The 15,466-nt window shown below is 39.7% G+C and overlaps 1 protein-coding gene across 1 annotated transcript in view; it reads right to left on the reverse strand.

The window, feature by feature from the left end:
- LOC106571864 (MAP kinase-activated protein kinase 2) overlaps positions 1–14,481 on the reverse strand; it is a 40,855-nt gene extending 26,374 nt beyond the window's left edge. Inside the window, exon 1 of the mRNA XM_014145367.2 lies at positions 13,842–14,481. Within this exon, the coding sequence (XP_014000842.1) occupies positions 13,842–14,084 (243 nt within the window). The 5' untranslated portion in view covers positions 14,085–14,481. The remainder of the gene's footprint in view (positions 1–13,841) is intronic.
- Between the last annotated feature and the right edge of the window lie 985 nt (positions 14,482–15,466).

Consider the following 15,466-nt stretch of genomic DNA (forward strand, 5'->3'; position numbering starts at 1 on the left):
TCTATAGCATGTGACAGCAGCATTGGCTGAGTGTGTGTGTGTGTGTGTGTGTATATATGTATATGTGCATGTGTTTGTGAGTATGAGGTATGCGTGTGTGTGATAGCGTATGTGTGTGTGTGTGTGTGTGTGTGTGTGTGTGTTGTGTGATTGTGCAACAGTCTGATGACCTGAAAATAGAGGCTGTTTTTTAGTCTCTCTTAGCTCTGATGCACCTGTACTGTCAGACGGTAGCCGAGTGAACAGTCCATGGCTCAGGTGACTGAGGGCCTTAATGATCTTCTTGGCCAGGAACAATTGTGGCCATCTTTCTCAAGCGAAGGTCTTTGCTAACTGCCTCATTCAGTTCAGCTAGCAGAGTTCGGCTAAGCGCCAGCTGAACTGAAGCATGCTGGCTCCTTTAGGGGCCATGCTGAATTTCCTCAGCTGCCTGAGGCTGTAGAGGCACTGTTGCAACTTCTTCACGACTGTGCCGGTGTGGCGTCGATGAGGAAGGGGGTGTGCTCCCTCTTTCGTCTCCTGTATAGCACGATAAGCTCCTTGGTTTTGTTGACCTCGAGGGAGCGGTTATTTTCCTGGCATCACTCCACCAGGGCTCTAACCTCCTCCCTGTAGTCATAGGTGAGAAGGAAGTACTGGAGGGATCCAGTTGCACATGGAGAAGTTCAGACAAGCTTGAAGGGCACTATCGTGTTAAAAGCTGAACTGTAGTCAATTTACAGCATTCTCATAGGTTTTCCTCTTGTTCAGGAAAGACAAGACGTGATTGCGTCATCAGTGGATATGTTGAGGGGGTATGGTGGAGGTGATATGATCCTTGACTTTCAAAGCACTTCATGGATGACAGAAGTGAGCGCTATTTTTATTTAACTATGCAAGTCAGTTAAGAACAAATTCTTATTTACAATGATGGCCTACACCGGCCAAACCCGTACGACGCTGGGCTAATTGTGCGCCACCCTATAGGACTCCCAATCACGGCTGGTTGTGATACAGCCTGAATGCTATGGGGCGAGTCATTTAGTTCAGTTAGCTTGCTTGGGTACAGGACCAATTGTGGCCATCTTGAAGCAAGTGGGGTTGACAGACTGGGATAGTGAGAGGTTGAAAAGGTCTGTAAACACTCCAGCCATACCGTCTGCGCATGTTCTGAAAACGCGGCTTGGGATGCCATACGGGCCGGCAGGCTTGAGGGGGTTAACACACTAGAAGGTCCTACTCACATAGGCTACAGAGATCGGGAGCCCGCAGTCCTTGTGAGCAGCGGAGGCCCATGTCAGTGGCGCTGTGTTGTTTTCCTCAAAGCTGGCACAAAAGGTGTTTAGCTTGGTTGGTTTTCCCTTTGTAATCCATGATTGTCTGAAGTCCCTGCCACATGGGTCTCGTATCTGGGCCGTTGAATTGCGATTCCACTTGTAAGGTATTTTTGTCTCTGTCTTGCGGTGGTCTGTTTGTACTCGGCAGTGTTTTCAGTCAGTGTTTCCAGTTTCCAGCGTTGAACAGACCTTACCACGTGTGCTTCCAGTTTGAATTTCTGCCTCTAGGCTGGGAGGAGATGGAGAATGAAGGTGTTGTCTAGGGCTGGGCGGTATACCTTATTTTACTATATACACCAGTATTGATGCACGAACCGGTTTGGGTTTTTACTTTACCTTCAATAACAGTATTTAAATGTTTGGTTTGTTAAATGTTATAGGCCGTATGTAACGTAAATTTTTGTAGTTTACACCGCTACTTGAGTCATCCCTCTCCACTCTCACCATGCCGCTTTCCACACAGACCTAGCCCCGACCCGGCAATCAAGGAGCGCATTTTTTGTTACTTGACCACGAGACACTTGCGTTCAGTCTGCATGGTCAATCGGGCACATGCAACAACATTGATGACAACGATGTTGTTTCCACTTTGCTTCTTAATATAACTCCACAAGTGTTCTAGAATTACACTACTAGTTTGTTTCTCTTACATCTGCAAAAATCTAGTTTGTTTTTTCTTAGCAAGGTTTAGCTAAATCTTGTTAGCTGCTTATGCAAATTGATAGTTAGCTGGCAAGCTAGCTAATAAATGTACTGAGTCAGAACAACCTTAGCTAGCTATACAGCTTAATACCAGTGATGGTGTAGCCCTAAATCTGCATGTTTATGCAACAGTATCTTCTAAAAGAGGAATAGGCGAAGCATGAATATGTTGGCTAAATGAAGAAACATTTATTGTAGCCAAAGATTACAGGGTCCCCTAAGAAACACCCTACCCTGTCACAATAGCTCCTCCCTGGCATTTAAGTATCAACTATTATTTATATTCTAATTAAACATTATATTTCCATGATTCCAACAGTTCACCCAAGTGTTTTGATCTAAATCGCAAGTCAAACCACAATTGCAACATTTGGATAAAAATAAGGCCTCGATTATTTGCCCATATCATGCAGCCCTACGTGGCAGTGTGTCAATTATCTGGAATGAATGCAGGAAATGCAGAAATTATTTTTGGTTGAATTTGAATTGAACACTATAAAACAGAATGGAGAAAGACCCATTGAAATCCCTTAGAATGTATGTGTTGCCACCGTAGGGTCACGCACTACTCATATAGCAAAGGAGGGGTTTGTACCTGTCTCGGTATAGAGAAAAACAATGGTTCAACTTATTTTTTTTCACGAGTGAAGCAAGAGATGTGTTGGTGGAATTTAGGGAGAATTTTCCTAAAACGTCCTTTGTTAAAGTACAACGAATACAGCCTCGGGATATGCTGTTTTCAATTTGTTCCAAGTCCCGTGTAATTCCTTGAGGGCCACGTGGTGTTGGATTGTGGGGCAATGTACACAGACGTGATACAAACAGCTGTGAATTGTCTCAGGAGATAATGGGGTCAGCATTTGATTGCGAAGTAATCCAGGTCAGGGGAACAGAAACTCTTAAGGGTTTGTACATTCCTACAACCACACCATGAGTTGTTGATCATGAAACGACAGTAGCAGGTGACCCAAAAGTAGTTTGAGACTACTATGATTTCCCATTGGAGTCAATTCAATTGTAGTAATTCTGGTAAAGGAATTACAAGATTTAGTCACTTAATTCATAAACTTCATATCAGTAAAAACAAGACAACTAATTGGTACGTTTACTTTTACTTCTGTGAATTTCCATTATCGTCCCTCATCAATATCTTAAAACAAACAGTGCATTCGGAAAGTATTCAGACTACTTGCCCTTTTCCACATTTATAGCCTAATTCTAAAATGGATTAAATAAAAAGTCCTCAATCTACACACAATACTCCATAATGACAAAGCGAACAGGTTTCTAGAAACGTTTGCTAATTTATAAAAAATTAATTAGCGCTGTCCTCCCGGTCAAACTGAGCAATCGGGGGAGAAGGGTCTTGGGCAGGGAGGTGACCAAGAACCCGATCGTCCTCTGTGGACATGGGAGAACCTTCCAGAAGGACAACCATCTCTGTAGCACTCCACCAATCAGACCTTTATGGTAGAGTGCCAGACTGAAGCCACTCCTCAGTAAAAGGCACATGACAGCCGCTTGGAGTTGGCCAAAAGGCACCTAAAGGACTATCAGACCATGAGAAACAAGATTCTCTGGTCTGAGGAAACCAAGATTGAACTCTCTGGCCTGAATGCCAAGAGTCACGTCTGGAAGAACGAAGCAAAGTACAGAAAGATCCTTGATGAAAACCTGCTCCAGAGTGCTCAGGACCTCAGACTGGGGCAATGGATCACCTTCCAACAGGACTACAACCTGAAAATAGCTGTGCAGCGACACTCCCAATCCAACCTGACAGAGCTTGAGAGGATCTGCATAGAAGAATGGGAGAAACTCCCCAAATACAGGTGTGCCAAGCTTGTAACGTCAAACCTAAGAAAACTCAAGGATATAACCGCTGCTTCAACAAAGTACTGAGTAAAGGGTCTGAATACTTGTGTAAATGTGATATTTCTAAAAACCTTCTTTTGTCTTCTCATTATGGGGTATTGTGTGAGGATTTAATACATTTGGAATAAGGCTGTAACGTAACAACATTTGGAAAAACTCAAGGGGTTTGAATACTTTACGAATGCACTGTATGTGGGTTTTTGGTAACGGAATTACAAGGCACTGTTTCTTAAACTTAGAGAAGGCAAATAATTTCTACCAAACTAAATATAAAAGCGCTGATATTAGGGTCTTCACTTCAATATTGTGTTTTTACATATTTAGCTTTTAAAATACTTTTTCTGGTAGATGTCCAAAATCCCTTTTCCATCTGTTTGACCAGAAATCAAACTCTTTGCTTATTCCTAATTGTTAGGATGGCAAATGGTAATAAAATGTATATATGCTTTCATTTCAACAACAAAAAATATATAGACTCCTCGCTTTCATTTGACATGCTCCCATGAACTTCACGTTGGTGCTCATGGGTACTTTACATGGAAATGCCCAACACACACAGAGACATAAGAAATTCTCCTCATTAAAGTATTGTATACATTTGGAAATACCCAGTACAGTTGACTCCTGATATCATCTCAATGTAAATATGCACTAAACCAAACATGCAGAAATCCAGAGCAACTAAAAAGTAGGCCAACTGAATTTGAACAGGGGAACGGCGCTAATATGAATAAATAGCACTTAATCCACGTCGGAAGTTTAAGGCGCAAGGTGTCAGCGATGTTGTGTCCTCCTGACCCTGCTTACTGCGTGTAGCCTACCCACTTCCACATCAACAAACATGAGTCATTCCCTGACGTCATTCAGTATTCACGGGAGGAAGGGGCACCGTACAGCTGGCACTACCATTGCCTCAGCATGACACACACCGACCACACGTATTTACACATGCGCGTGCGCACACACACACACACACACACACACGTGTGTATGGACCACCTAAGCATTGTCACGACAGCAGGATGTGATCGTCACAACTTTTATCAGGGAGAACGGTACTAGCCCAGTCAGTTTTAATGATAAAGTGATTCCAGTGTGACGGAATTACAATTTGATTCTGATTTTTCACTTAAAAAAGAAATGTATGCCAAACAAAAAACACTGATTTCAAAAAGTTTAACAAAGCCATACAAACTCTATGCACAATGACTTCTTTGTACAATTTAGACAGACAAATTCCCAAAAACACATTTACTGGATGAACTGTCCAAATGGAAAGTTTTGTAACAGAATTACGGTAAAATCTCCTTCAGTTGTTATGCGACCACGTTTTCCAAAAACTCTTAAATATCTGCGGCCGGCTGCAACACAGCCCGGGATCGAGCCCGGATCTGTAATGATGCCTCAAGCACTGCAATGTAGTGCCTTAGACCGATGCGCAACTTGGGAGGCTCTCAGTCACATTTAAGACCTTTGAAAACTGAATAAGACAATTTATATAAATGAATGTAATTCTTTAAAGGACCCGCAGACACTGACAGTAGTTGAGTAGAGTTCAGTACAGTACAATACATTATACAGTACTGTTCTATACCTTTCTTTACTGTCCTGTACTCTACTTTCTTTACTGTATTGTGTGGTGGGAAAACAATTTCGGGACGGTAAAACATTTTCAGTGTAAACTTAAATGACTAAAACCAGATATAAAGTATGCAGAAAGTACTGTAGAGTACAGTATAACGTCTTGTATTGAACTCTTCTCTACTAATGTCAGGGTGTCCACGGGTCCTTTACATTCATTTATCTAAATTAAATGCCTTAAAAGTCATCTCAAGGGAGAGGTTCGGTATGAAATACACTCCCTTCTAGACGTGCTGGGTGGTACCACCTGAAGGCTTACTATAAAAGCAGGTGACAGCGCGCCTTATTTGGCAATGGTCCTGTTAAATGGAGTGTGCCAATATATTTTGCATGTTTCCTTGACTAGACTACTGACGTTACACAAATTTCAAAAGGCAGTAAGGCACATTTCCGTACTTACGTTTTTTTATTTTTTATTATGCGGATAGCCAGGGGCACAAATTAAGCATTTGTTTAGTGAGTCCGCCAGATCAGAAGCAGTAGGGATGACCAGGGATGTTCTCTTGATAAGTGTGTGTCAGGGAAAATGTATGGAGTAAAAAGTACATTATTTTCTTTAGAAATGTAGCAAAGTAAAAGTTGCCAAAAATCGAAATAGTAAAGTACAGATACCCCAAAAAACTACTTCAGTAGTACTTGAAAGTATTTTTTACACCACTGGTCCACGTTTCAAAAAAATGTTTTGCGCGCAATGGGGGTATTCAAACTTACACTGCAAGTGTAAATAGATGTCAGGAACTTGGTGCCTTACCCCTGTGAGCCATGTGTCCTGGGACCGGTTTCCCAAAAGCATTTTAAGGCTAAGTTCATTGTTAGGCCGTCATTGTAAATAAAAATGTGTTCTTAACCAACTTGCCTAGTTAAATAAAAAATACAAATATTGTTAGAACCTTCGTAGGAGCATCGTTAAAATATCCGAGCTGTTAACTAAAACCAATGTTATTAATGCTGCACTTAAACTCTCATATTCTAACACCAGCCTCAGACCTCTCATAGAACAGCCACGTTGCTAGAAGCTTTTTGCCCTCCCGCATCACTTTATAAAGAGAAGATCTCCGCTAAGCATAGAAGAATAACAGTGATACCCGTCTCTCCATGACCGCCGATAACTGACTACATTGTCAGCGGGGGCAAATTTCATGTTCATTCAGTTGAGTTGCATTTAGCTACTGTCAATTTTTTTGCCTTAATATACTTCATGATGAACGAAGCTACCCAGTGCCACATCAATTTACAACAGGTATGTCTTCAATTGGGTCATACACCTAACATGTGCGCAATGATGTGAAACATATTAATGTAGTGCATTATTGGGTAAGCATTAGATAAGCCGCTCAATATTTACAGCTGGTGATATTTACATGTGATAATCTCTCTCCAGGAGCTGATCTGTCGTCAGTATTTAGGAATAATTCTAATGTTAACTTCTTATGGCTTGGGGGCCTATTTTCACGTCCGGATGAAAAGTGTGCCCAATGTAAACTGCCTGCTACTCAGGCCCAGAAGCTAAGATATGCATATAATTGGTAGATTTGGATAGAAAACACTCTAAAGGTTTCTAAAAATGTTTGAATGATGTCTGTGAGTATAACATAACTTATTTGGCAGGCGAAACCCAGAGGACAAACCATCCAGGGAAAAAAAAATTGAGGCCACTCTTTTCAATGGGTTTTCATTGAGAATCTAGAATTCTAAGGCACTTGCTTGCAGTTCCTATCGCTTCCACTGGATGTCAACAGTCTTTAGAAATTGGTTGATGTTTTTCCTTTGTGTAATGAAGAAGTATTGCTGTTCAGAATGAGGGTAGAGTGAAGTGTACTGTTTGATAGAGGCGCGTAACCTGAAAAGCACACTCCACTTTGTTTTCCTCCGGTATTGAACGCAGTTTATCCCGTCTTAAATTTTATTGATTATTTACGTAAAAAAAATACCTAAAGTTGTATTAGGGAAGTTGTTTGAAATGTTTGGACAAAGATTACAGGTAATTTATGAGATATTTTGTAGTCATATTGCGCGAGTTGGAACCGGTGTTTTCCTGGATCAAACGCGCCAAATAAATGGACATTTTGGATATATAACGACGGAATTAATCGAACAAAAGGACCATTTGTGATGTTTATGGGACATATTGGAGTGCCAACAGAAGAAGCTCGTCAAAGGTAAGGCATGAATTATATCGTTATTTCTGAGTTTTGTCGCGCCTGGTGGGATGAAATATGATTGTGTTTTTTGATGGGGTTTGCTTTCGCCGTAAAGCCTTTTTGAAATCTGACACGGTGGCTAGATTAACAAGAAATTCAACTTTAATTTGGTGTATTGCACTTGTGAATGTATGAAAGTGAAATATTTGTAATACTTTTTTTATTTGGCGCTCTGCCATTTCACCGGATGTTGTCAAATCGATCCCGTTAACGGGATATGAGGCATAAGTTGTTAACCTGTTTAGGATAGGGGGCAGTATTTTCACGGCTGGATAAAAAACGTACCCGATTTAATCTGGTTATTACTCCTGCCCAGAAACTAGAATATGCATATAATTGTTTGATTTGGATAGAAAACACCCTAAAGTTTCTAAAACTGTTTGAATGGTGTCTGTGAGTATAACAGAACTCATATGGCAGGCCAAAACCTGAGAAGATTCTATACAGGAAGTGCCCTCTCTGAACATTTCTTGTCCTTCTATAGCCTCTTTATGGAAAATAGAGGATCTCTGCTGTAACGTGACATTTTCTAAGGCTCCCATAGGCTCTCAGAAGGCGCCAGAACGGGGAATGATGACTCTGCAGTCCCTGGGCGAAAAACAGTAGGGGATTTAGAAAGTGGTCGATCTGAGAACAATGACACGGGTGCGCCAGTACATGTGAAGACACCATTTTCTTCTTTCAGTGTTTGAACGGATACAACGTATCCCGGTCGGAATATTATCGCTATTTTACGAGAAAAATCGCATAAAAATTGATTTTAAACAGCGTTTGACATGCTTCGAAGTACGGTAATGGAATATTTAGAATTTTTTTGTCACGATCACCCTTCGGATAGTGTCTTGAACGCAAGAACAAAACGCCGCTATTTGGATATAACTATGGATTATTTGGAACCAAAACAACATTGGGTGTTGAAGTAGAAGTCCTGGGAGTGCATTCTGACGAAGAACAGCAAAGGTAATCAAATTTTTCTTATAGTAAATCTGAGTTTGGTGAGTGCCAAACTTGGTGGGTGTCAAAATGGCTAGCCTGTGATGGCCGGGCTATCTACTCAGAATATTGCAAAATGTGCTTTCACCGAAAAGCTATTTTAAAAATCGGACACCGCGATTGCATAAAGGAGTTCTGTATCTATAATTCTTAAAATAATTGTTATGTTTTTTGTTTATCGTGAGTAATTTAGTAAATTCACCGGAAGATTTCGGTGGGAATGCTAGTCACATGCTAATGTAAAAAGCTGTTTTTTGATATAAATATGAACTTGATTGAACAAAACATGCATGTATTTTATAACATAATGTCCTAGGAGTGTCATCTTATGAAGATCATCAAAGGTTAGTGCTGCATTTAGCTGTGGTTTTGGTTTTTGTGACATTATATGCTAGCTTGAAAAATGGGTGTCTGATTATTTCTGGCTGGGTACTCTCCTGACATAATCTAATGTTTTGCTTTCGTTGTAAAGCCTTTTTGAAATCGGATAATGTGGTTAGATAAAGGAGAGTCTTGTCTTTAAAATGGTGTATAATAGTAATATGTTTGAAAAATTGAAGTTTTTGGATTTTTGAGGAGTTTGTAATTCGCGCCACGCTCTATCATTGGATATTGGCGAGGCGTACCGCTAGCGGAACATCTAGATGTAAGAGGGAACTCCTGATTTAGTCCAGAAATCAAAGACTTTGCTTATTCATAATTTTTGGGATGGGAAATGGTTGAAAAATGTATTCAAGAAAGTACAGTATTCAGACCACTTGACTGTTTCCACATTCTACTACAATACATTTGCCTTATTCTTAAATGGATAAAAAAAGAAGGAAACTCTTCAATACACAAACACCCCATAATGAAAGAGCAAAGAGGTTGACATTTTTGCAAATGTATTAAAAAAAAAAAAAAATTAAAACTACTGAAATGTCATATTTAAATACAGTTGAAGTTGGAAGTTTACATCCACCTTAGCCAAATACATTTAACCTCAGTTTTTCACAATTCCTGAAATTTAATCCTAGCAAAAGTTCCTGTCTTAGGTCAGTTAGGATCATCACTTTATTTTAAGAATGTGAAATGTCAGAATAATAGAAGAGAGAATGATTTATTTCAGCTTTTATTTCTTTCATCACATTCCCAGTGGGTCAGAAGTTTACATACACTCAATTAGAATTTGGTAGCATTGCCTTTAAATTGGGTCAAACGTGTCTGGTAGACTTCCACAAGCCTCCCACAATAAAATTGGGGGAATTTAAGTTGGGGGAATTTTGGCCCATTCCTCCTGACAGAGCTGGTGTAACTGACTCAGGTTTGTAGGCCTCCTTACTCGCACACTCTTTTTCTGTCATCCTCCCACAAATCAGCTAGCTAGCTTAGTTTTGCATTTTTTTGGTACTGCATTTGCAATGTACCCAATTTCTGTTTGTGTGGTTATTGGTATAGCTTTCTGTAACTTTGTAGCAAGTACGGTCTGCATGTGTAGGTGCATATTGTTTCAAGATTGCAAGGTGTCCTGATTTATTTTCCAACTGTCCATTATCTGGTTTTAAATGCACATTCTAGAATGCCCTTCTAGCCTATCAGAAACGAGTACTCAACAATGCTGTGTTATAGGGCTGAGCGGTATACCGTATTTTATGATATACCGGTATTGATGCAGGGACCGGTTTGGGTTTTTACTTTACCTTCTATACCGGTATTTGAATGTTTGGTTTGTTAAATGTGATACGCCATGTGTAAAGTAAATTTTGTAGTTTACTTTGCTACTTGAGTCATCTCTCTCCGCGCCACTTTCCACACAGACCTAGCCACGCCACCTGTCACTCAAGGAGCGCATTTGATGTGCATCAACCACGAGATACTTGCGTTCAGTCTGCATGGTCAATGCAGCACATGCAACAATGTTCATGACAACAATGCTGTTTTCACTTCTCTTCTTAATATAAATCCCCACTAGCAATCTATAATGAAACTATTAGTTTGTGTTTCTTACATCAGCAAACAGGTAGTTTGTATTTTCTTAGATAGTTGCCCTAAATCTTGTGAGACACTAATTGTTAGCCGCTAATGCTAATAAATGTACTGAGTAAGAGAAAACGTAGCTAGTTAATACAGCCTGATAATACCAGTGATGGAGTAGACCTAAATCTGCATGTTGTTTGTGCAACAGTATCTTCTAAATCAAAGAGGAATATGCAAAGAAAGAATATGTAAGCTACATGAAGTAGATAAGAGAAAACATGCAATGTAGTCAAAGCTTAAAGGGTCCCCTAGGAAACACTTATCAACACTTCAGTTCCTACCCTGTCACAATAACTCCTCCCTGGCATTTTAATTTGTCATCATCTCAAACACTGTATTCAATGTGCCCACTATTATATTCTAACTGTAGAATTAGAATAGTAATTATATTTCCATGATTCCAACAGTTTTGCTCTAATTCGAAAGTCAAAAATCGCAATTACAACATTTGGCTAAAAATAAGTCCTAGATTATTTGCCCATATCGTGCAGCCCTACACGGCTGTGTGGAAATTATCTCAATTGAGCAGTGGTGTAAAGTAATTAAGTAAAAATACTTTCAAGTACTACTTAAGTTGTTTTGTTCTTTGTATCTGTACTTTACTTTTATTGACAACTTTTACTTCACTACATTCCTAAAGAAAATACTGTACTTTTTACTTCATACATTTTCTCTGACACCTAAAAGTACTCGTTACATTTTGAATGCTTAGCTGGACAGGAAAATTGACCAATTCATGCACTTGTCAAGAGAACATCCCTGGTCATCTACTGCCTCTGATCTGGAGAACACTAAACACAAATGGTTTGTTTGTAAATTATGTCTGAGTGTGCCCTGGCTATCCGTAAATAAAAAAATAAAAAAATAAAATGGTGCCATCTAGTTTGCTTAATATAAGGAATTTGAAATGTTTTATACTTTAGATACTTAAGTACATTTCATCAATTACATTTACTTTTGACACTTAAGTATATTTAAAGCTAAATACTTTTATACAAGTAGTATTTTACTGGGTGACTTTCACTTTTACTTGAGTCATTTTCTATTAACGCATCTTTACTTTTACTCAAGTATGACAATTGAGTACTTTTTCCACCACTGCAATTGAGTGCAGGAATCACAGAAATTATGAAAATGCTGAAATTGTTTTATACTGTTCACTTCAACCAAAACAATCAGAATGGAGAAATACTCATTGAAATCACTTAGAATATATGTGTTGCCACCCTAGGATCACTCACTACTCATAAAGCAAATGTATAACCTTTATTTTTCAAAAACTCTACAGTCAAATACCGTCATACAGTCCAATTTTTTTTTAAACTACCGTGATATATTTTGGCCATATCGCCCAGCCCTACTGTGGTATAAATGCATATACACATCATCCTCACACTCATCTCCACTTCAAAGTCAAGCTGTGCTCAGCATCCCAAAGCTGCAACCCTGGTCCCCCAAATGGAGCAGGTGTCCAGGAGGAGGACACATACATTAGGGCTGACTAATAGATCCCAGAGGAGCAGACTGAGGAACTATCAGGGGAAGTGATCAATTTTCAATGATCTTTGCCTGCCTACTAACACTGGGGCTTGCAGGCAGAGACACTGCCCTGAGGAGTAATGAAAGGAGGAAGAGTGTGTGTCTGTGAGATCAGAGGAAGAGTGTGTGAGGTGAAAGGAGACAGGAGGGGGTGGGATGCTGTTATTGGTTAAGGCTTATCTGAGAGATCTAGAAAACAGCATGGGACATTGTCTAATTCAAGTCTGCCAATTATCTAGAACAGGAGTATTCAACTCTTCCCCTACAAGGTCTGAAGCCTGCTGGTTTTCTGTTCTACCTGATAATTATTGCACCCACCTGGTGTCCCAGGTCTAAATCAGTCCCTAATTAGAAGGCAAAAATGAAAGAAAAAAACCCCCAGTGGAACTGACTTCGAGGTCCATGGTTGAATTTGAGGGATCTAGAAGATCTTATAGTTGAAGCAAAGGAGTTATAGTGGACTCTTACAACAATGCAGTGAGTGAGGCAAACAAATGAGTGGCATATCAGTTACTTAACTTCCGAAAAAAAACAGTTCTGGTGTACAGTATTTAAAAAACATTGTCCCTTCTAAAAATGTTTCCTGGAAACCTCTAAAGTTATCAAATCTGTGGGGACAAATGGTTTAATTTTAGCCTTGAATATAACTGTTACATAAATAGGCCTATAGATCTGATAATGTGTTAGACTCATTGTTTTTTAAATACTGAGAAAAATGAAAGCAATGTCAGAATAGGTGCAGAGGAGGCCTAAATGCAGACATATTCAAACAAGATCAGAAAGTTTACCCATTTTAAAATGAGAGGAGAGGCTGACCATAATGCATTCAAAAAAGCAATGATTTGGTCAGATATGAATCATTGGATTTCTAGTGTATAGTCAGGGCCTCAGGGAGAAAGTGGCACCCACAAGAGACTAACTGGTATCGTGGGACTCTCGTCTGCTGTCTTATGAGTAAACAGATTTCTCACCCCAATTTAAAAATAAATAAAAAATTGAACAGAAACATATTGTGCTTCAAATTATCCATATCACACAGTACTAAATAGAGCCATGACTATATGGAACTCGATTCCACATCAAGTAACTGATGCAAGCAGTAAAATCAGAATTAACAAAAACCTTATGGAACAGCGGGACTGAAGCAAAACAGCAGCTAATGCGGATCCATAATAAAGTACAAATCACTTTGAAAACATTATATGGTAACAAAGTTGCAAGTGAGATGTATTAAACTATTCAACTTCCAGTCTGGAAATGGAATGTGCTTTGGAAAGTGTGGGTATGTCTTAAGGAATTAATTCGCGTTTTTGCTGTCAAAATAACATTTCGGCCATTGCACATGGAAGTGCACTACCATAATTGATCATTCATCAGTGGGATGGTAAAAATACTTACCTCGATTGTGTTTACAAATATGCAGGGCTATAGAAGCACTATTCCTCAAAATGTAAAATGGTTCCACTTTCTTGACCACTTTAGACAGTTTCACTAGGTAGTCTCAAATAAAAAGAATAACACAACATTGTATCAAGTCGAGTGATACACAAAACACATTTACCTTCAGAGCGTATTTATCTCCACTTCCTTTTTGGAATATTTCCAATACTTTCCCATTGATGCCCATCCCAAGGACTTGATTTGTAACTTTGTAGTCGTCAGTTATGGCATTCTTTTTTATTTGAAGAGGGTTGTGGGGTTTGACGAAAAACGGAGGAAATGGAGCAGAGTTCAGATTTGGCACTTGCTGTTGTTGCTGGTTCGGAAACGCCGGTTGGTTCTGGTTTTGAGGATTCGACAACATTTTTCTGATTTGGTTTGAGAGAGCGGGTTCACTGATAACAATTCTAATTTTTCCGCCGTGAAATCCTCAGTTAAAATGGAAACAGTGGCTTCCTTAATGGTTCGCTAATGCTAGCTAGTTACCTGCTGATGTGTGGTTGCACTAGCATGCTAACGATCTAGCAATATCTTACAATGAAAATCTCAGTTCTACAGTCAACAGTACACTTAAAATAACTTTAGATAGATAGCCAACGAGCTAGCTAGCTAGCTAACCTACTTGCTTATGAACCGTCGCGTGATATTCATATCTAGCAAAGTTATATCAACTTATCTTGGCGGCGAAGCTAGCTGGCTAGATTGACTCGTTCCGACTCACTCACTGCCACCTGCATTAAAGTCACCACCAGAGAAAGGAGGAGGGGTTATTTTTCGTGAAGCACACACCACAGACAGAACAATGAAACAGACATTTCACTGGATGTATAAATATGAAGCATCCGCTTGGCGTTTCCACACACTACCACATATGGTAGTGAGAGGAAGCCCAGCGGCCGGCAGTGGGAGAACTTGAAAGGAGAAGGAGTTTGGCCTAGATTCTGCAAATCTTCTCATCCATTAATCATTTGATCTCAATCCAATATTATTTACCCCAAACTAGAATATGTTATGAACAGAGTGGACTAAGTTTTGTAGACTTTTTACCCTTTGACAACGTTTTACAAAATCACGTTGTCTGTGAGTGCAAAGGCGAATTGAGTTATTTCACTCGCGTAGTGCATAGGCCAATAGGATCTCGCTAGCTCGTGCTTGGCTCTGCCCACCTCCTTGTTTGTTCTGCCCACTATGACTCATCTGTTCCGGTTGGAAACGACAGGCTGTGGTCTCTTGTTTTAGTTATAAAAAATCTTTGCAGACGCTTTCCTTTTATTGACAAGATGTTATCATGTCTTATCATGTCTTCGTCGCTTCTGTCTTTACAGGGTACCTCCCCCTGCAAAAAAAATCCCCTGGCTTCAGTATCGAATGGGCCAGACGTCACGACTTCCTAGGTTGTCTGCTGACTCTGCTTCCCATGACCTCACAGTTGTAGCTCGAATCATGGATTGGCAGGCATCAGAGAGCGGTCTCTGGACATGGTGGGCAAATTAGCTAATTTCCCCAATAACAAAAACACATGTTGGTAGAGATAAAAGTAATAATTCTTCCAATATTTTAAACATGGGAAGATTGATCATGGCTGATCAAAGGCCAGACAACAGATCTAATGGTGCATGATCAATAAATGAGGTATTATCACCACTGACCCACACAGTTGAGTGTATCTTTATTGTTTAAAAAAAAAACAATATAGGTTTAATCCTGTTCCTGTCTGCACAATACATTTCCCAGTTGGAGAAATAA

Source organism: Salmo salar, chromosome ssa15, assembly GCF_905237065.1.
Source record: "Salmo salar chromosome ssa15, Ssal_v3.1, whole genome shotgun sequence".
Classification (NCBI taxonomy): Eukaryota; Metazoa; Chordata; class Actinopteri; order Salmoniformes; family Salmonidae; genus Salmo; species Salmo salar.